The sequence below is a fragment of the Coregonus lavaretus genome (assembly GCF_964263955.1).
Source record: "Coregonus lavaretus genome assembly, chromosome: 19".
Lineage (NCBI taxonomy): Eukaryota > Metazoa > Chordata > Actinopteri > Salmoniformes > Salmonidae > Coregonus > Coregonus lavaretus.
The window spans coordinates 39,788,146-39,810,334 of record NC_140006.1 but is presented as its reverse complement, the minus strand read 5'-3'; the positions used below and the strand labels follow the sequence as shown (position 1 = coordinate 39,810,334).

Genomic DNA, 22,189 nt, shown 5'->3' with positions numbered 1-22,189 from the left:
TCAAAAGCACAATGAGCACAAGAGCACCCTGACGTCAGACCCTCCTAGTTAACATTCCAAACCTTAATTCCCCTCCCCTTTTTATCCAAGACCTTACTGGACTAGTGTGTGGACTAAAATATCAAATCACATTTATATGCTTTTGGGCCACATATTTGGAGATAGGCCGACAACATTACAGTCTAAAATGGCAGCTGTCCATGGTGCTGATATGCGTCTCACTGTTCAAATGTCAACATAAAGCTCCCCATGACCTAGCTTTTTGTCCAAACTCATCGGTTTTGTATTCTAGGGACTCTAGTGGGTAGACTGGCATCGGCACCTAGAATAGTTTTTTCACTATAAGCCAATAGGTAGAAAGCACTGCTGGGTATGTACACGTCATGGCCCTATGAAATGACACCATATATATATATTCTACAGACCCTACTGAATACTCCCTACCCCACTTTTACATCGGCACAAATAATATTTTTTTCTCTATAAGCCAATATGTATTTCATGTAGGCCTACAGTGATTTGCATTGTGGCCTATGGAATGGGGTGTAGTAAAAGGCCAGCAACACGCTGTGGAGATTATTCAGAGCCCCATGAAATGACACCATATGTAGATTCTACAGACCCTACTGAATACTCCCTACCCCACTTTTACATCGGCACAAACAACATTTTTTTCTCTATAAGCCAATATTGTCAACATACAAGTCTGAACATTAGATTTTTCAATAGTGGTCTTAAAATAATGTTTTTAATGTTGTTTATTTTCTCATAAATTCAGTCTTGCATTTGCTTATGAGCACAATAAAATCGTCATTGATTAAAATGTAGTATCTTTTGAATAAGTTATCCACTTTGCAATGCCTTGAAAAGCGGCCTTTTATTTTGAAGGTTTCAACATTACCATAGGAGCGTCACGTCATCGATAGTGAAGCTAGCAGAATAGTAGTCCGATGACTAGCCAAGACTAAATATTATTCTGCCAGCAGCACAAACAATGACGTCATTTGTATGGTAATGACGGAACCTTTCAAAACATTGCAATGTGGATAACTAATTCAAATGAAATGGAAATGTAATCAATGGGCACTTTTATTATACCAACAACAAAATGCAATAAGTAATTTATGAAAACAAAAATAATATGGTTTTAAAAACGTTTTTTTAAGACCAATAATGAAAAAATACAATGTTGACACTGGTATATTGAGAATATTGGGCTGTAGAGATAACTTTTCTACCGGTCTCAGCTAAATATAGTTAGTTTCTCTTTAAGCCAATATGTAATTCATATGCAGTGTATTGCATTGCAGCGAATGGAGTGTGTGGAGTAAGGAGTCATCAGTACTCTATATTCAACCAGTTGCTCAGCACGAGACCCATTTAAGTTTTTCTCTATTGAGTAATTCTAATAACATATATTTGTATTTTATTAAAAGTGTTTATTTAAATATAAGTCATATTATCAATGTATTGCAATGCTGTGAAAAACAATTGTACTGCACTAGAGTGATTATTATTATTATTATTTTTCGATATTCCCAAACTTTGGCATGTGTTTTCAGAGGGACTCTTATTTATAGAAAAATGAAAAGAAAAGGAAGTATCCGCGATCTTGCTGTCATGACATCCTGATGCTAGGATAACGGTAATAGTAATCAGTCTGTAGGATTCACCCAGTGACGCCCATACGACCTGAAAATCAACTATTAGCTACGATATTAACTACTCACAAATTGTGGTAAGTGAAATAATTAACCGATGTGATGTTCTTGTCTTCAAAATAGAAACCGGATAATTATAAATGTGTCCGTATTGCTAGGCCAGATAGTATTGCAAACAGTGGCTAACTACAGAAGCTAGCTATCATCGCAGCCACATCACTAGCTCTGGTCAAGGTTGTTACGTGCGGTTTGATCTTTCTCTTTTCCCCGATTTTGTTTAGTGACTGGCTTCAATTTACTTTCATTAATCACCAAAGTAACTAGCTATGTTACTGGAGTGCTGACACAGTCGTTTCCCCGAAATACTGGTCAACGTTATTGAGCACTTTGTTTTCCTCCTGACCAATGCGCCAGACTGTCTCTGGTCCATACGGTCATTGGTCCACGGGCATGCTCGTAGTGGAGCATGTGTCTATTAAGACACCGCGGAGCCGCAACTAAATATGGCTCGGAAAACGTACCTCAATCCAAGGATGAGAAATCCATTGTACTCCGAATTGTCCAGTTATCACAACTGTTAAACCGAGAAGATTGAACGACTGCGGCAGTTTACTTAAACTTATCGGTTTAACAATTGCGATAATGGGACAATTTGGAGTACAACTAATTTCTCATTCCTGGATTGAGGTACGTTTTCCGAGCCATATCTTGCGCCGGGTCTGCAGTGACTTAATATACACCGGAAAGCGTGTCGGATCTGCTGGCTAGCATCTGGACCAGCGCTACAACATCACTAGCTAAACTAGCCAGAACTGCTCTGACTGAGACTCGAGTTGGTCGGCAGTGATTCTATGTTTTTTTGTAATGATCCTTCAAATCTTTCTCATGCCTAGCCCCATGGATGCTTGTAGTTATCTATTAGGAATGTGGCCAGCCAGCTAGTTTGTGTGATAATTATTAGTTGGCTAGCTACAGTAACTGACTAGCTAGCTAACGTGTTAGCCAACTTGCTAGCCAACATTAGCTGACATAACACAATTAAGCAGCTGCTGTGAATAGCATGTGGTTGTTGTCTAGCTAGTTACCTGATAACTGTGAAACTAGCTACTCATTAAGGAGGCTATTTTCTATGTTAGCCAGTGGAATGAATGTTATTAGCTAGCTAGCCATACAAGGTCTACACTGTAAGCTAGCTAATAGGCTTTTGTTGTAACAAAAAACAATGGCGTGCATAATTAGAACCATAACAACCAAGACAGTTGTCTTTCTTGTTTGCTGAACACCCTAGCTACCAGTGCAATTGTCCTTTAAAAAAAAGTACGTTACTTTAAGCTGAAACATCTGTCTCTGCATCCATCTGACAGTTTAGGGGAGCTATCACAATGGAGCCATCGGGACAGGGTGCCAACGACCATGCCCAAAACTCAGTTGGCGTCGGTGAGCACCCATGGGAGGTAACAGACATGACCAGGCTCCGCCGCTTCCTCTGTTACGGCTCGGAAATGGCCATCTATGACACCAAGGAGCACCGGCTGGGCATGGAGAGTGCCCTGGCTCTGCTCTCTCTGCTCCAGGAGGGCAGGGGCTGCGAGGTGGTGGAGGAGGTCAAGAGGCTGGCTCAGGAGGGCAGGCCAGTCAGGGCCAACCCTTCCCTGTTCGCCCTGGCTGTGTGCTCCCAGCACTCGGACCTGAAGACCAGACAGGGGGCGTTCCGAGCTCTGAGTGACGTGTGCCGGGTGCCCGAGCACCTCTTCACCTTCATCCAGTACAAGAAGGAGGCGAAGGAGGGGATGCGATGCGGGATATGGGGACGGGCCCTGAGGAAAGCTGTGTCAGATTGGTACAATAAACAGGACGCCATGGGACTGGCTCTGGCGGTGACCAAGTATAAAACGAGAGGGGGCTGGTCGCATCAGGATCTGCTCAGACTCTCCCACGCCAAGCCTGCTAACGAAGGTGAGCTGCAAGAGATTTACAATGGACACACTCTCAAATACTATTATGAATATACATAAGTAAATGGTGCAAGATTTAAACTACGGATAATGTTTTTTGTGTTGCTGAAAAAAGGAATAGAATGGTTACCCTCATGGATGAAATCCGTAATAAAATAGTATCTCAGTAAAGACTTTAAAGGAACAAGTGATTGGTGGTATCAGGAAACATGGTTTAATTCTTTTTTGGGGGTCTAATTTATGCTCTGACAACTCTGCTGTGCTTGCAGCGATCACGTTGATCAGTAAATACATTACAAAAGGATGGAAGGAGGTCCAGGTGGCATACACCGACAAGGAGAACTCGGAGGAGGAGGTCAAAGTCCTCTCGTACCTGGAAGCGGTTGAGAGGGTCAAACACAGTGCTGACGAGATGGAGGTCAGCCATCTAATAGAGGAGCATAAGCTGGAGCGGGAACAACTGCTGACAGACCACCTGAAGTCCAAAGCGGTGAGCAGTGTGCACCAACCCACTTATATTTTTAACCAACTCTTAAAGGTGTACTTCTCTCCAAAATTAAAGTTGTTCAGATTTATCAGATGTTGAGATGTCCTCGTCACTGCTAGCTTTAAAAAAAAAAAAAAAGTGTAGTCCCACTCTTCACGTTTTGGTTTATTAACCAGGAGAGAGTGCTGAAATAGCAGTGTGCCTGATTCAAATCCATTGTGCAGTGGTATACAGTGCCTTCGTAAAGTATTCAGACCCCTTGACTTTTTCCACATTTTGTTAGGTTACAGCAAAAAAATAACAAATCCACATCAATCTACACACAATACCCCATAATGACAAAGCAAAAACTGGTTTTTAGACATTTTTGCTAAATTATAAAAAATGAGAAGCTGAAATATCACATTTACATAAGTATTGAGACCCTTTACTCAGTACTTTGTTGAAGCACCTTTGGCAGCTATTACAGCCTCGAGTCTTATTGGGTATGACGCTACAAGCTTGGCACACCTGTATTTGGGGAGTTCCTCCCATTCTTCTCTGCAGATCCTCTCAAGCTCTGTTAGGTTGGATGGGGAGCGTTGCTGCACAGCTATTATCACGTCTCTCCAGAGATGTTCGATCGGGTTCAAGTCCGGGCTCTGGCTGGGCCACTCAAGGACACTCAGAGACTTGTCCCGAAGCCACTCCTCTGTTGTCTTGGCTGTGTGCTTAGGGTCGTTGTGCTGTTGGAAGGTGAACCTTCGCCCCAGTCTGAGGTCCTGAGCGCTCTGGAGTAGGTTTTCATCAAGGATCTTTCTGTACTTTGCTCCGTTCATCTTTGCCTCGATCCTGACTAGTCTCCCAGTCCCTGCCGCTGAAAAATATCCCCACAGCAGGATGCTGCCACCTCCATGCTTCACCGTAGGGATGGTGCCAAATTTCCTCCAGACGTGACTCTTGGCATTCTGGCCAAAGAGTTCAATCTTGGTTTCATCAGACCAGAGAAGCTTTTGGCAAAGTCCAAGCAGGCTGTCACGTGCCTTTTACTAAGGAGTGGCTTCCGCCTGGGCACTCTACCATAAAGGCCTGATTGGTGGAGTGCTGCAGATATGGTTGTTGTTCTGGAAGGTTCTTCCATCTCCACAGAGGAACTCTAGAGCTCTGTCAGAGTGACCATCGGGTTCTTGGTCACCTCTCTGACCAAGGTCCTTTTCCCCTGATTGCTCAATTTGGCCGGGCGGCCAGCACTAGGAAGAATCTTGGTGGTTCAAAACTTCTTCCATTTAAGAATAATGGAGGGAACTGTGTTCTTGGGGACCTTCAATGATGCAGAAATGTTTTGGTACCCTTTCCCAGATCTGTGCCTCGACACAATCCTGTCTCGGAGCTCCACGGACAAATCCTTCGCCTGTGGGACCTTTATATAGACAGGTGTGTGCCTTTCCAAATCATGTCCAATCAATTGAATTTATCACAGGTGGACTTCAATGACGTTGTAGAAACATCTCAAGGATGATCGATGGAAACAGGATGCACCTGAGCTCAATTTCGAGTCGCATAGCAAATGGTCTGAATAGTTATGTAAATAAGGTTTTTCTGTTTTTAATACATTTGCACAAAATTCTAAAAACTTGTTTTCGCTTTGTCATTATGTGATATTGTGTGTAGATTGCTGAGGATTTTTATTTATTGAATCAATTTTAGAGTAAGGCTGTGACGTAATAATGTGGAAAAAGTCAAGGGGTCTGAATACTTTCCGAAGGCACTGAATGTGGGCTGGCAGTTTTTTTTTGTTGCTCCAGCTATATGGCTCAATGCCAGATGAATGGGAAACATAAGCACCATATAATTTAATCTTTGTGGAACTATCATTTTTTCATACAGTACCAGTCAAAAGTTTGGACACACCTACTCATTCCAGGGTTTTTCTTTATTTTGACTATTTCCTGCATTGTAGAATAATAGTGAAGACATCAACACTATGAAATAACACATATGGAATCATGTAGTAACCAAAAAAGTGTTAAACAAATCAAAATATATTTGAGATTCTTCAAAGTAGCCACCCTTTGCCTTGATGACAGCATTGCACACGCTTGGCATTCTCTCAACCAGCTTACATTTACATTTTAGTCATTTAGCAGACGCTCTTATCCAGAGCGACTTACAGGAGCAATTAGGGTTAAGTGCCTTGCTCAAGGGCACATTTACGTCATTTAGCAGACGCTCTTAGCCAGAACGACTCACCAATTGGTGCGTTCACCCTATAGCCAGTGGGATAACCACTTTACAATTTTTTTTTGGGGGGTAGAAGGATTACTTTATCCTATCCCAGGTAATCCTTAAAGAGGTGGGGTTTCAAATGTCTCCGGAAGGTGGTGAGTGACTCCGCTGTCCTGGCGTCGTGAGGGAGCTTGTTCCACCATTGGGGTGCCAGAGCAGCGAACAGTTTTGACTGGGCTGAGCGGGAGCTATGCTTCCGCAGAGGAAGGGGAGCCAGCAGGCCAGAGGTGGATGAACGCAATGCCCTCGTTTGGGTGTAGGGACTGATCAGAGCCCGAAGGTACAGAGGTGCCGTTCCCCTCACTGCTCCATAGGCAAGCACCATGGTCTTGTAGCGGATGCGAGCTTCAACTGGAAGCCAGTGGAGTGTGCGGAGGAGGGGGGTGACGTGAGAGAACTTGGGAAGGTTGAACACCAGACGGGCTGCGGCATTCTGGATGAGTTGTAGGGGTTTAATGGCACAGGCAGGGAGGCCAGCCAACAGCGAGTTGCAGTAGTCCAGACGGGAGATGACAAGTGCCTGGATTAGGACCTGTGCCGCTTCCTGTGTAAGGCATGGTCGTACTCTCCGAATGTTGTAGAGCATGAACCTGCAGGAGCGGGTCACCGCCTTGATGTTGGCGGAGAACGACAGGGTGTTGTCCAGGGTCACGCCTAGGCTCTTCGCACTCTGGGAGGAGGACACAGCGGAGTTGTCAACCGTGATGGCGAGATCATGGAACGGGCAGTCCTTCCCCGGGAGGAAGAGCAGCTCCGTCTTGCCAGGGTTCAGCTTGAGGTGGTGATCCGTCATCCATACTGATATGTCTGCCAGACATGCAGAGATGCGATTCGCCACCTGGTTATCAGAAGGGGGAAAGGAGAAGATTAGTTGTGTATCGTCAGCGTAGCAATGATAGGAGAGGCCATGTGAGGATATGACAGAGCCAAGTGACTTGGTGTATAGGGAGAAAAGGAGAGGGCCTAGAACTGAGCCCTGGGGGACACCAGTGGTGAGAGCACGTGGTGCGGAGACAGCTTCTCGCCACGCCACTTGGTAGGAGCGACCGGTCAGGTAGGACGCAATCCAGGAGTGAGCCGCGCCGGAGATGCCCAGCTCGGAGAGGGTGGAGAGGAGGATCTGATGGTTCACAGTATCAAAGGCAGCAGACAGGTCTAGAAGGACAAGAGCAGAGGAGAGAGAGTTAGCTTTAGCAGTGCGGAGAGCCTCCGTGACACAGAGAAGAGCAGTCTCAGTTGAATGACCAGTCCTGAAACCTGACTGGTTTGGATCAAGAAGGTCATTCTGAGAGAGATAGCAAGAGAGTTGGCTAAAGACGGCACGCTCAATAGTTTTGGAAAGAAAAGAAAGAAGGGATACTGGTCTGTAGTTGTTGACATCAGTGGGATCGAGTGTTGGTTTTTTGAGAAGGGGAGCAACTCTCGCTCTCTTGAAGACGGAAGGGACATGGCCAGCGGTCAAGGATGAGTTGATCAGCGAGGTGAGGTAGGGGAGAAGGTCACCGGAGATGGTCTGGAGAAGAGAGGAGGGGATGGGGTCAAGCGGGCAGGTTGTTGGGCGGCCTGCAGTCACAAGTCGCAGGATTTTATCTGGAGAGAGAGGGGAGAAAGAAGTCAAAGCATAAGGTAGGGCAGTGTGAGTAGGACCAGCAGTGTCATTAGACTTAGCAAACGAGGATCGAATGTCGTCAACCTTCTTTTCAAAGTGGTTGACGAAGTCATCGAGAGAGGAGAGGGGGGGGGGGGGGATTCAGCAGGGAGGAAAATGTGGCAAAGAGCTTCCTAGGGTTAGAGGCAGATGCTTGGAATTTAGAGTGGTAGAAAGTGGCCTTAGCAGCAGAAACAGATGAAGAAAATGTAGAGAGGAGGGAGTGAAAAGATGCCAGGTCGGCAGGGAGTTGAGTTTTCTTCCATTTCCGCTCCGCTGCCCGGAGCTCTGTTCTGTGAGCTCGCAATGAGTCATCAAGCCACGGAGCTGGAGGGGAGGACCGAGCCGGCCGGGAGGATAGGGGACACAGAGAGTCAAAGGATGCAGAGAGGGAGGAGAGGAGGGTTGAGGAGGCAGAATCAGGAGATTGGAGGGAGAAGGATTGAGCAGAGGGAAGAGATGATAGGATGGAAGAGGAGAGAGTAGTGGGAGAGAGAGAGCGAAGGTTGCGGCGGCGCATTACCATCTGTGTAGGGGCAGAGTGAGTAGTGTGGGAGGAGAGCGAGAGAGAAAAGGAAACAAAGTAGTGGTCAGAGACATGGAGGGGAGTTGCAGTGAGATTAGTAGAGGAGCAGCATCTAGTAAAGATGAGGTCAAGCGTATTGCCTGCCTTGTGAGTAGGGGGGGACGGTGAGAGGGTGAGGTCAAAAGAGGAGAGGAGTGGAAAGAAGGAGGCAGAGAGAAATGAGTCAAATGTGGACATAGGGAGGTTGAAATCCCCCAAAACTGTGAGGGGTGAGCCATCCTCAGGAAAGGAACTTATCAAGGCGTCAAGCTCATTGATGAACTCTCCAAGGGAACCTGGGGGGCGATAGATGACAAGGATATTAAGCTTAAATGGGCTAGTGACTGTGACAGCATGGAATTCAAATGAGGAGATAGACAGATGGGTTAGGGGAAAAATTGAGAATGTCCACTTGGGAGAGAGGAGGATTCCTGTGCCACCACCCCTCTGACCAGATGCTCTCGGGGTATGCGAGAACACATGGTCAGACGAGGAGAGAGCAGTAGGAGTAGCAGTGTTTTCAGTGGTAATCCATGTTTCCGTCAGCGCCAGGAAGTCGAGGGACTGGAGATTAGCATAGGCTGGGATGAAGTCAGCTTTGTTGGCAGCAGAACGGCAGTTCCAGAGGCTGCCTGAGACCTGGAACTCCAGGTGTGGGGTGCGTGCAGGGACCACCAGGTTAGAGAGGCAGCAGCCACGCGGTGTGGGGCGTTTGTGTAGCCTGTGCAGAGAGGAGAGAACAGGGATAGGCAGAGGCATAGTTGACAGGCTGTAGCAAATGGCTACAATAATGCAGAGCAGATCGGAATGAAATGAACTAAACATCTGGGAGGGTAGAGAGCAGGGCCTCCCTCACCAAAAACTTCTACCTCAGAAACTATAATTGTTTCACTGAACCACCCGAACAAAAACTCTACCAACTTCCGCCTTTAGAAATCAGAATTGTTGTGAGCCACAGCGGTTCAATGTTTAAAGGAATAGACTCAACCCACTTTATTCAGCTAGCTAACTATGACACCATAGCTAACTAGCATGCTAGCATCCAAAAACACACAGTTTAGCACCAACACTTGGTCACAACAAACCACCAATAGTGTGTTAACACACTAAGCAGATGATTCGTGTCCGTGTCTGTTGGCTAGCTAGCAATGGCCACTGTGGTGACCTTGTTTGAAGAACGGCTAGCTAGCTAGCTTCGTGCTACTCCCGGCACCGCCGAAAAACAATGCCAACCCACAGTAACTACCCACAACAGCCCACGATGCCTAGCTATGACGCCATAGCTAACTAGCATGCTAGCATCCAATAACACACAGTTTAAACGTTGGCTAGCTAGCACATTAACATTGGAAACAACTCTCCACCGTTGCACTAAACAGATAATTACCAATAAACGTTACCAGTAGCTACCCGCTAGCTAGCTAGCATACCAAGTGTGTTAACACACTAAACAGATAATTCATGACCGTGTCTAGTTCCTTTCATAACGCAGCAAAAAAATTAAACGTTGGCTAGCTAGCACATTAGCTAGCACATTAACATTGGAAACCACTCTCCACCATTGCACTAAACAGATAATTACCAATAAACGTTACCAGTAGCTACCCGCTAGCTAGCTAGCCTCGTGCTTCGCCGGGCTCCGCCGTAACAATACTTAAACAATACGTAAACAATACTTACCTACAATAATTGCCTACGGAAACCTACAATAACTACCTAAATAACTACATAAATAAACTACCTACCTACGATCTAAATACATGGTTTAAGCTTTACTCAACACCATATGAGAAGCCAAGCTTACCTCCTGCTAGAGAAAACACAACCTCACCACACTCACCACACTCACACAGCTTCATGAGGTAGTCACCTGGAATGCATTTCAATGAACAGGTGTGCCCTGTTAAAAGTTAATTTGTGGAATTTCTTTCCTTCTTAATGCGTTTGAGCCAATCAGCTGCGTTGTGACAAGCTAGGGGTGGTATACAGAAGATAGCCCTATTTGGTAAAAGACCAAGTTCATATTATGGCAAGAACAGCTCAAATAAGCAAAGATAAACGACAGTCCATCATTACTTTAAGACATGAAGGTCAGTCAATCCGGAAAATGTCAAGAACTTTGAAAGTTTCTTCAAGTGCAGTCGCAAAAACCATCAAGCGCTATGATGAAACTGGCTCTCATGAGGACCGCTACAGGAAAGGAAGACCCAGAGTTACCTCTGCTGCAGAGGATAAGTTCATTAGAGTTACCAGCCTCAGATTGCAGCCCAAATAAATGCTTCACAGAGTTCAAGTTTTTTGGTCATGTCTGATTTGTATGATGCCTTTTCTCCACTGCAGGTATGGAAAGCATTGTTAAAGGAGATGCCCATGGCGTCAATGCTAAGAACCCTGGGTAAGATGACAGCAGACCAATTCCTGGAACCAGGATGCTCAGACGTGGCAGCGGTGTGCGAGAGGATCCAGAGTGAGGCGGCTTTAAAGATGGTGAGGCGTACCTACCTGCTGCCAACTGGGGTTCATTCACATACTGCTTTCCCAGGGATATATCTAACTGTGTTGTTGTTGTTGTAGGCAAAACTCCACCCCTTCAGCGTCTTGATGGCCTCGGAAAACTACAAAAGGGGCCACGGCAACCGGGGGAAAGTGAAATGGGAACCAGACGGTGACATCATCAAAGCACTGGACTCTGCTTTCTACAAATGTTTCACAGTAAGTCGAGTGTTGCATATACTGATAATCACAGATAGGGCTGTGGCGGTCATGAAATGTTGTCAGCCGGTAATTGTCAAGCCATTGTTTTTAAAAATAATGTTTATTTGTTATTTTTTTTAGTTGATTTTTCGATATTTAAAAAAATATATATATATCTTTTCGGGGGGAATGGATCAGCTTAATATTGCAGATAGATTGTATCTTCAATCAATGTAATTGTCTGCATCACTTCCAATCCCCCAAGTTTTTTTAATTTTTTATATATATACTCCCCTTTATTACTTTTCAACCCCACCATCCTTTCCCTACTTGGAGTAAATTAGTGAACAACAATGCCCAGGCCTCTACTTCCGGTCTATACTTACTATCTATACCTTATGGACAGAGTTAATTTTACAATAATTCTATTATATATATAAAAAAAAATATTTATTTTTTTGCTCCTGAACTTCTTCTACTCTCAACCTCTCCGATCATTTTCATAATGTCCATCCGGTTTGCTTCTATATGCCATATATTCATCATGCCTTAAGGGGCCAGTGGCCGTTGTGCCCTTGGGCTGAATATAATAATAATTCCGTTCTCCCGGCTGTGTGCTCCAAAGCACGCATCCGGGAGAAGGGCATTCAGAAAGTATTCAGACCCCTTGACGTTTTCCACATTTTGTTACGTTACAGCCTTATTCAAAAATGTATTAAATACTTTTTTTCGCTCATCAATCTACACACAATACCCCATAATGACAAAGAGAAAACAGATTTTTAGAAATTGTAGCAAATTTATTAAAAAACAGAAATACCTTATTTACATAAGTATTCAGACCCATTGCTATGAGACTTGAAATTCAGCTCAGGTGCGTCCTGTTTCCATTGATCATCCTTGAGCTGTTTCTACAACTTGATTAGAGTCCCCCTGTGGTAAATTCAATTGATTGGACATGATTTGGAACGGCACGCACCTGTCTATATAAGGTGCCACAGTTGACAGTGCACGTCAGAGCAAAAACCAAGCCATGAGGTCAAAGGAATTGTCCGTAGAGCTCAGATACAGGATTTTGATCCCCAAGAACACAGTGCCCTCCATCATTCTTAAATGGAAGACGTTTGGAACCACCAAGGCTCTTCCTAGAGCTGGCCACCTGGCCAAATTGAGAAATCGGGGGAGAAGGACCTTGGTCAGGGAGGTGACCAAGAACCCGATGGTCACTCTGACAGAGCTCCAGAGTTCCTCTGTGGAGATGGGAGAACCTTCCAGAAGGACAACCATCTCTGCAGCACTCCACCAATCAGGCATTTATGGTAGAGTGGCCAGTCGGACGCCACTCCTCAGTAAAAGGCACATGACAGCCCGCATGGAGTTTGCCAAAAGGCACCTAAAGGACTCTCAGACCATGAGAAACAAGATTCTCTGGTCTGATGAAACCAAGATTGAACTCTTTGGCCTGAATGCCAAGCGTCACGTCTGGAGGAAACCTGGCACCATCTTTACGGTGAAGCATGGTGGTGGCAGCATCATGCTGTGGGGATGTTTTTCAGCGGCAGTGACTGGAAAACTAGTCTGGATCGAGGGTAAGATGAACGGAGCAAAGTACAGAGAGATCCTTGATGAAAACCTTCTCCAGAGAACTCAGGACCTCAGACTGGGGTGACGGTTCACCTTCCAACAGAACAATGACCCTAAGCACACAGCCAAGACAACACAGGAGTGGTTTCGGGATAAGTCTCTGAATGTCCTTGAGTGGCCCAGCCAGAGCCTGGACTTGAACCCGATCAAACATCTCTGGAGGGTCCTGAAAATAGCTATGCAGCGACGCTCCCCATCCAACCTGACAGAGCTTGAGAGGATCTGCAGAGAAGAATGGGAGAAACTCCCCAAATACAGGTGTGCCAAGCTTGTAGCGTCATACCCAAGTAACCTTGAGGCTGTAATCGCTGCCAAAGGCTCTTCAACAAAGTACTGAGTAAATGGTCTGAATACTTATGTAAATGTGATATTTCAGTTTTTTATTTTTAATACATTTGCAGAAATGTCTAAAAACCTGTTTTTGCTTTGTCATTATGGGGTATTGTGTGTAGATTGATGAGGGGAAAAAACAATTTAATCAATTTTAGAATAAGGATGTAAATTGACAATGTGGAAAAGGTCAAGGGGTCTGAATACTTTCCGAATTCACTATATGTGTGAAATTAGTTTTGATTTAGAATGGACCGTTATCATGCACCTGTCTCGGAACAGGGGCAGGGGAAAACAATGTCATCTATGTACTTAAATAGTGAACGGTGGACACTTTTCCTGTGGTTCTTTTTCATGCCAGCCAGGTAGGCTATACTCCTGTTGTTAATCGAAGCAATGTGTTTAATATTAGGAAAGTTGAGAAATAAATATAGTAGGTCTAGCCTATAGAAAGCTGTTGGGATCCTCCTCCTTTTAATAGAGGCCATCAAAACTCTGTTTTCTCACGCAATTGCATAGCCTATGGGCGCTCATGAAGTGTTTGATTTGATTTTCAATCACATTTGCATTGATGTCAGAGTGACTAGAGGGACAATAGTGTGCTGAGTACCAGGCAGTTAGCAAGTTTGGTAACCTACTAATGACCATCAGCAGCACCAGAGCTTGGAGTAGCCTAGACTAAATGGTCACGTTGAATTTGACCGCCGGTGTGGCGGTAAAATGCTCACCGTAACAGCCCTACTCACAGAGCATGCATCCCACTCTTCTGAGTAGTTTTCACAAATGCGAAACGTTATTTGTCCCCCGCGATGAAATGGATACGTTTGTCGCACGCGACATCTGACAGCACTGGCCCAATCTTTCCGAAACTTGGGTGAATGATGCGTCTTGCCATAGAGATCCGGCATTTACAACTTGACTGGCCCAAGGCGGGAGCTACAGTAATGAACTGACGTGTGTTAGTCACACACCATCTCTCAATTGGCACAAGGGGATGCATCATTCTTGGGGGACGACATGTTTACTATTGCCTTGTTTTTTTTACATTACATTTTAGTCATTTAGCAGATGCTCTTATCCAGAGCGACTTACAGAAGCAATTAAGTGCCTTGCTCAAGGGCAAATTGACAGATTGTTCACCTCGCCGGCTCTGGATTCGAGCCAGCAACCTTTCGGTAACTGGCCCAGCACTCTTAACTGCTAGGCTACCTCACTCGTGTTCCTTTCCTCAGAACGTGGAGCCGGCGGGGAAGCGCTTTGTGGTGGCGGTGGACGTCAGCACATCTCTGAGCAGTATTGTTAAGGGGACCTCCGTCAGCACAGCTGTAGCGGCTGCAGCCATGGCCATGGTAAGTCAGCACCACTACCTTGCACTCAACACCACTATGAGCTCATAAACAAGGCTACATGACTAGTCTAGTTGTTGCAGCTGTGTTTCTAAGCAGTGTCTCTAACAGTTGGAAGAAGGTATAGTCAAGGAAAGGGTCTGGTGACACATTCCATGGATTCCTGCCACATTCTTCCCCACATGCCCCCATCTCAAAAGGGCACAGGCATTTCATGCATGCTCTGTAATGAGAACTTGTCATTAAAACAATTAAATAATGATCATTCCTGGCATCTTAGAGGGACTATTTCAGCATTGTGTTCTAAGTTGGTTGTATCTATGTTACAGGTTTTTGCGCGGACGGAGGCAGAGACGCAGGTTCTGGCCTACTCTGAAGGAGCTATAGTTCCTTGCACCATCACTGAAGGCATGTCTCTTCGACAAGTAGCAACCGAGCTGGTCAAGGTATGGACACAAGCAGTGTCTCACTGCAAACTATGCACCTCTGAATGACAAACTTTTAACTGAAAGCTTGCTTGCAAAAAATGAAATGATCTCTTGCCAAAATCATTAGTCACATTGATGTCTGACTAAAAGTTAACTGAAAGGTAATAAGAAAAGCTAATTTCCGTTTGAATACTTTTTGCTACGCTGGGCCCTACTGAACATGATCAATTTCTCTGATAAAACATGAGGTTGTGAAATTGATTTGACTGTGTGTCGTGGTCATAGCTGACCCCTGTGTCAACCACCTGTTCACAGATCCCCAGTGGCTATACAGACTGTGCTCTCCCCATCCTGTGGGCCTCGGAGAAGGGGATCACCGTGGACATGTTCATCATATTCACCAACAGCGCCTGCTGGCACGGCGAGGCCAACCCAGCGGAGTGTCTGAGGATGTACCGACAGGTAAGAGACTGCTCTGTGGCGTACCACTCTCCTTCCCCTCTTAACTCTTATTTTTTGGTTGCACAGATACCATATAATGATGTAATAATGAAGCTGTGTATGTCATTACATGGAACTACAACACTGTAGTGGCATACAAGTGGCAATAATGGCATGACACATCCGCAAATATTGTAAGCTCTGATCATTCTTTAATCATGTCAAATTTAAAATGTATTGGTCGGGTAAAATATTGTACAGATGTTATCGCAGGTGCAGCGAAATGCTTATGTTTCTAGCTCAGTGCAGTAATACCTAGCAATATAAACAATGCACACAAATCCCAAAAATACACGTTTGAGTTGGGCGGTATCCACATTTTTCATACCGTCATACCGTTTCTGTACCATACTGGGGTATACGGTATTACCGAATGTCCACACAAGGAGCGGTATTTCCCAACCTTTTTTTTTAACGCACAAAACTATTTAGGCAACAGGGCTTTTGATCCAGGAGGGGATTGAATGTCTCTGCTGTAACCAAGAAGCTTGATCTTGACATCTAGCCACTTAGCTAGCAAGTTAGCAAACCAAATGCATAGCTGGAGCCCTGAGCTGGATATAATTTGACACATCTGAGATTTCTTATAGTTATATTTAACTTATAGTTAGTTACATTATAAGCAGTGGTGTGGTCCTCTGTAGCTCAGCTGGTAGAGCACGGCGCTTGTAACGCCAAGGTAGTGGGTTCGATCCCCGGGACCACCCATACACAAAAATGTATGCACGCACGACTGTAAGTCGCTTTGGATAAAAACGTCTGCTAAATGGCATATTATTATTATTATTATTATTATTATTATTATCAGTAGCGTATTATGGTATTGAAAATAATACCGTCAGTATTGCTAAATACCCCGGAATAAACGGTATATTGCACAAGCCTAGTCAGAGTCCGGAATATAAATATATACAGTGCATTCAGAAAGTATTCAGATCCCTAGACTTTTTCCACATTTTGTTACGTTACAGCCTTATTCTAAAATGTATTAAATAGTTTTTTTTCCCCTCATCAATCTACACACAATACCCCATAATGACAAAGCAAAAACAGGTTTTCAGACTTTTTTGAAAATGTATTAAAAATAAAAAACGTATCACATTTACATAAGTATTCAGACCCTTTACTCAGTACTTTGTTGAAGCACCTTTGGCAGCGATTACAGCCTCTTGTCTTCTTGGGTATGACGCTACAAGCTTGGCACACCTATATTTGGGGAGTTTCTCCCATTCTTCTCTGCAGATCCTCTCAAGCTCTGTTAGGTTGGATGGGGAGCGTCACTGCACAGCTGTTTTCAGGGCTCTCCAGAGATGTTCGATCAGGTTGAAGTCCGGGCTCTGGCTGGGCCACTCAAGGACATTCAGAGACTTGTCCCGAAGCAACTCCTGCGTTGTCTTGGCAGTGTGTTTAGGGTCGTTGTCCTGTTGGAAGGTGAACCTTCACCCCAGTCTGAGGTCCTGAGCACTCTGGAGCAGGTTTTCATCAAGGAGCTCTCTGTACTTTGTTCTATTCATCTTTCCCTCGATCCTGACTAGTCTGCCTGCCGCTGAAAAACATCCCCACAGCATGATGCTGCCACCTCCATGCTTCCCTGTAGGGATGGTGCCAGGTTTCCTCCAGACGTGATGCTTGGCATTCAGGCCAAATAGTTTAATCTTGTTTCTCATGGTCTGAGAGTCCTTTAGGTGCCTTTTGGCAAACTCCAAGCGGGCTGTCATGTACCTTTTACTGAGGAGTGGCTTCCATCTGGCCACAAATGCCTGATTGGTGGAGTGCTGCAGAGATGGTTGTCCTTCTGGAAGGTTCTCCCATCTCCAAAGAGGAACTCTGGAGCTCTGTCAGAGTGACCATCGGGTTCTTGGTCTCCTACCTGACCAAGGCCCTTCTCCCCCGATTGCTCAGTTTGGCCGGGCGGCCAGCTCTAGGAAAAGTCTAGATGGTTCCAAACTTCTTCCATTTAAGAATGATGGAGGCCACTGTGTTCTTGGGGACCTTCGATGCTGCAGAAATGTTTTGGTACCCTTCCCTAGATCTGTGCCTCGACACAATTCTGTCTCGGAGCTCTACGGACAATTCCTTTGACCTCATGGTTTGGTTTTTGCTCTGACATGCGATGTCAACTGTGGGACCTTATATAGACAGGTGTGTGCCTTTGCAAATCATGTCCAATCAATTGAATTTACCACAGGTGGACTCCAATCAAGTTGAAGAAACATCTCAAGGATGATCAATGGAAACAGGATGCACCTGAACTCAATTTCGAGTCTCATATCAAAGGGTCTGAATACTTACGTCAACAAGGTATTTCTGTATTTTATTTTTAATACATTTGCAAAAACCTGTTTTCGCTATGTCGTTATGGGGTACCGTGTGTAGATTGATGAGGAAAATAAATGTAATCCATTTTAGAATAAGGCTGTCACGTAACAAAATGTGGAAAAAGTCAAGGGGTCTGAATACTTTCCGAATGCACTGTATATACACCACCAGTCAAAAGTTTGGACACACCTACTCATTAAAGGGTTCTCCTTTATTATTGTTTACATTGTAGAATAATAGTGAAGACATCAAAACTATGAAATAACACATATGGAATCATGTAGTAACCAAAAAAGTGTTAAACAAATCAAAATATATTTTATATTTGAGATTCTTCAAATAGCCACCCTTTGCCTTGATGACAGCTTTGCACACTCTTGGCATTCTCTCAACCAGCTTCATGAGGTAGTCACCTGGAATGCAATTCAATTAACAGGTGTTCCTTCTTAAAGGTTAATTTGTGGAATTTCTTTATTTGAGCCAATTAGTTGTGTTGGGACAAGGTAGGGGGGTATACAGAGGATAGCCCTATTTGGTAAAAGATCAAGTCCATATTATGGCAAGAACAGCTCAAAAAAATAAGCAAAGAGAAACAACAGTCCATCATTACTTTAAGACATGAAGGTCAGTCAATCCGGAAAATGTCAAGAACTTTGAAAGTTTCTTCAAGTACAGTTGCAAAAACCATCAAACGCTATGATGAAACTGGCTCTCATGAGGACCGCCACAGGAAAGGAAGACCCAGAGTTACCTCTGCTGCAGAGGAAAAGTTCATTAGACTTACCAGCCTCAGATATTTGGTTCAGATAATCAGATATTATTCCTTCTAACCCCCCCCCCCCCCCCCCCCCAAATTGTAAAGTGGTTATCCCACTGGCTATAGGGTGAACGCACCAATTTGTGAGTCGCTCTGGCTAAGAGCGTCTGCTAAATGACGTTAATGTGCCCTTGAGCAAGGCACTTAACCCTAATTGCTCCTGTAAGTCGCTCTGGTTAAGAGCGTCTGCTAAATGACTAAAATGTAAAATGTAAAATGTAATATTGCAGCCAAAATAAATGCTTCACAGAGTTCAAGGAACAGACACATTCCAGGTGACTACCTCATGGATCTGGTTGAGAGAATGCGAATAGTGTGTAATGCTGTCAAGGCAAAGGGTGTCTACTCTGAAGAATCTAAAATATAATTTGTTTAACAGTTTTTTTGTTTACTACATGATTCCATATGTGTTATTTCATAGGTTTGATGTCTTCACTATTATTCTGCAATGTAGAAAATAGTAAAAATAAAGAAAAACCCTTGAATGAGTAGGTGTGTCCAAACTTTCGACTGGTACTGTGTGTATATATAGATATATATATAATGGTGTGAATAGAAGGTATCGACAGTATATGAATAGAAATGGTGTGTACAGCAACATTGTTATAAGTAAGTCTCGATTGTGTTTTGTTTTGCTAGAAATTGGGTATCTTCTCCAAACTTATGGTGTGTGGGTTGACCTCCAACGGCCTATCCATCGCTGACCCCGCCGAGGACAGGGGCATGCTGGACCTCTGCGGCTTTGACCTGGGAGCCATAGAGGTCATCCGTAACCTAGCCCTGGACCTGATCTGAGAACAGATTCTGGATAGCGCAAAGAAAAGACAAGGAGAAAGAAAAATATGGAGAGAATTGGTGGGATTACCTTGAAATGGATTTGGCTCGCAACTACGCAGAGAGCGGATATTCTTTTAGTTTTATTGATATTTACAATAACGGTTTCTTCAATTTATCATAAATATCATATCCTCAGAAAAATGATAACATCCCCTGTTATTGGTAATGGTGAGAGGTTAGCATGTCTTTGGGGTGTGATCTTTATGTCTCCCTAACTTTCCCACTCATCATTATTCACGATTCATTCATGATTAGCCGTAATCATGGTCGCATTCACATTAATGTAGAAGTATTCAGAAACATATTCTATTCTTATTTACAATAAAAGTCACTCCGAAATGACACAATACATTATTTACCATTAATTTCTATTGGGCACAACATAATCAGAAACACAACCAAAACTAACTGCAAATGCATCCAACGAGTTTGTAGAGTCACAAGCTTGATGTAGTCATTGTGTGATAGGAATATGGGACCAAATACTAAACTTTTGACTACTTTAATACTCATATACGTGAATTTGTCCAAAATGCTGGAGTATAGAGCCAAATTCAAAGTTTTAGCTTCACTTTCCAAATAAATACGTAGGGGAGTTTTGGTTTATATAGGAGGGAATCCCTGAATAGATGTTATTGTATATCTACCAGTGGAGGAAGGCTCAGAATAATGGCTGGAACACCATTTGATACCGTTCCAATTTTTCCACTCCAGCCATTAGCACGAGCCTGTCCACCCCAATTAAGGTGCCACCAATCTCCTTTGATATGTTATAGCAAGTTTGATGTGAACATAAAGCCCTTTTTAACCTTTTGAAGTCTGTCAATTTTCATCATTTAGTAAATGCACTTATCCTGAGCAAATCGACAGATATTTCACCTAGTCGGTTCAAGGATTCGAACCAGTGACCTTTCGGTTATTGGCCTAATGCTCTTAACCGCTAGGGTACCTGCCTCCCTTTGTCCCTTTGTTGTATGTAACATTGTTATAAATAAAGATAAAACAGAGAGGACTCTGATGTGAAGCAGGGTCTGAGAAAGCAAATTAAAGTCAGTTATTATTTGAAGTTGTGTGAAAATACACAACTGAGCCTATCAGAAATTGGAATGACAGATCCCTTGGGCTATGTTTCTGTCTTCCTCAAATGGTCTGACCAACTTCTTTTGTTCGATTGCAATATATATATATTTTTCAAATATTAATGTGTTTAGAAATTCATGTGTTTCTGATGAGGTCAAACTCATGATGAGAGAGTGATCGTAGTCATTGTCACTGGCAGTTTATAGCAAGCCTGCAAAATGGGTTTATTCCCTGGTTCATGTTCATTAGGGCAGACATTCTAAAAGGTTTTAAAATCTTGTACAACGGAAAATGAAAATGGATTATTGGACAAGAGCAGGAAGTCCCTCCCTGTTTCAATCTGTTTTCGGTTTGGTTCTTAATGATCATGACCCTGGAATCTAGTGATTTATGCATTACCAATGGCTTTTTGACCATTGTTGTATCATGTTGTTGAAGGTCAAAACAAGGCCATTTAATAGTCTGAAGACTGAAGCTGCTAGTCGCACATTAAAAGTATTCCAGTGTAGGAGGTTTATGATAAACACTAATGTAAGTATGTCAGTTATACAAATACTAACTTACTAATGTTCCCATAGAAACTCACTAGCTACTTTTCCAATGTAATAGATTCCACTGAATGTATCTTTGTCATACTTGTGTAACCTTTTAGAGATTTAAAATGCAATGCTTTATAATTCTTCAAATATTGGATAATAAAATGGGATAATACTAAAATGCTTTACCTTTTAGCAGTCAATTCAATGGGAGAATGATGGCTGAAACTACAATAGCGTAAGTGGAAAGTATTAACTGCGGTTTATTGAATTGTTATTTTCTGTCTTCTGCCATTTCAGATCAACCCCTATTTAGACAAAACAAATTCAGACCATGTAACTGTGATTTCTAAAGATACCTTTTTACTTTAATATGTGTCGATTTCATCTTATGCAATATAAAGTCTGGCACAAAGTATGTCAGTCTGTTAAGGACCCACCAGTACCCTAATTGGTCCCAACCCCATGAGTTGAGATAGCAGCCCATCTTTGAGGACATCGGTGTGAAAGTAGTTAACAGAACATGCAACATTTGAAAATGCTCTAGACTAATAACTCATTCATTCTGAGGTAATAATACTTTGGAGCCAGTTGCAGTAGTAGAGAATACAGTGGGGCACATTGACAGGTGGAGATAGAATGGCCACAGTCCATATTGATAGAGAAAGTTGAATTGAATAAATGTTAAATGTAGGCCTTACTGTCGCATGACTAATACTCAATTTCACTTTCAACAGAAATGTGATTTCAGTTTGTTGCATTCCATTTACATTAGCCATAGTGTCAATAAAAACCTTAATAAAGTGTTTCATGTACATTTCTTTACCTGGTGTATTTACTTTACAAAATGTACCTTTTACAGAGAAGGCAAACAACTTGCTCTAAAATCTCTTCAGTAGAGTATCTCAAACTTTTTTTTAGGCATAATGGCCATGAATGAATCATGAGAAACATTTATGCATTTATATATAGAGAACAGAGATTATAAATTAAATAAAAAGTTAAATGTAATTTGGGTTCAGAATAGACCTATCCATAGACACCGAACACAAATACAACTGGAAATTCGCATCAGG

At 43.4% G+C, this 22,189-nt stretch overlaps 1 protein-coding gene across 2 annotated transcripts; it reads left to right on the top strand.

The window, feature by feature from the left end:
* Positions 1-1,628: 1,628 nt before the first annotated feature.
* Positions 1,629-20,509, top strand: LOC311147207 (RNA-binding protein RO60-like). Of its 2 annotated transcripts, none has more exons than XM_084183845.1 (9): positions 1,629-1,738; positions 3,026-3,617; positions 3,886-4,106; positions 10,922-11,068; positions 11,156-11,293; positions 14,482-14,598; positions 14,925-15,041; positions 15,339-15,485; positions 19,300-20,509. In XM_084183845.1, the coding sequence occupies exons 2-9, from the start codon at positions 3,044-3,046 to the stop codon at positions 19,453-19,455; spliced, it is 1,617 nt and encodes a 538-aa protein (XP_084039971.1). In that variant the 5' UTR covers positions 1,629-1,738; positions 3,026-3,043; the 3' UTR covers positions 19,456-20,509. The 2 variants fall into 2 exon arrangements, with proteins under 2 accessions (XP_084039971.1, XP_084039972.1); XM_084183846.1 differs by lacking the exon at positions 19,300-20,509 and adding an exon at positions 17,713-17,819 and having other exon boundaries at positions 1,631-1,738.
* Positions 20,510-22,189: the final 1,680 nt, after the last annotated feature.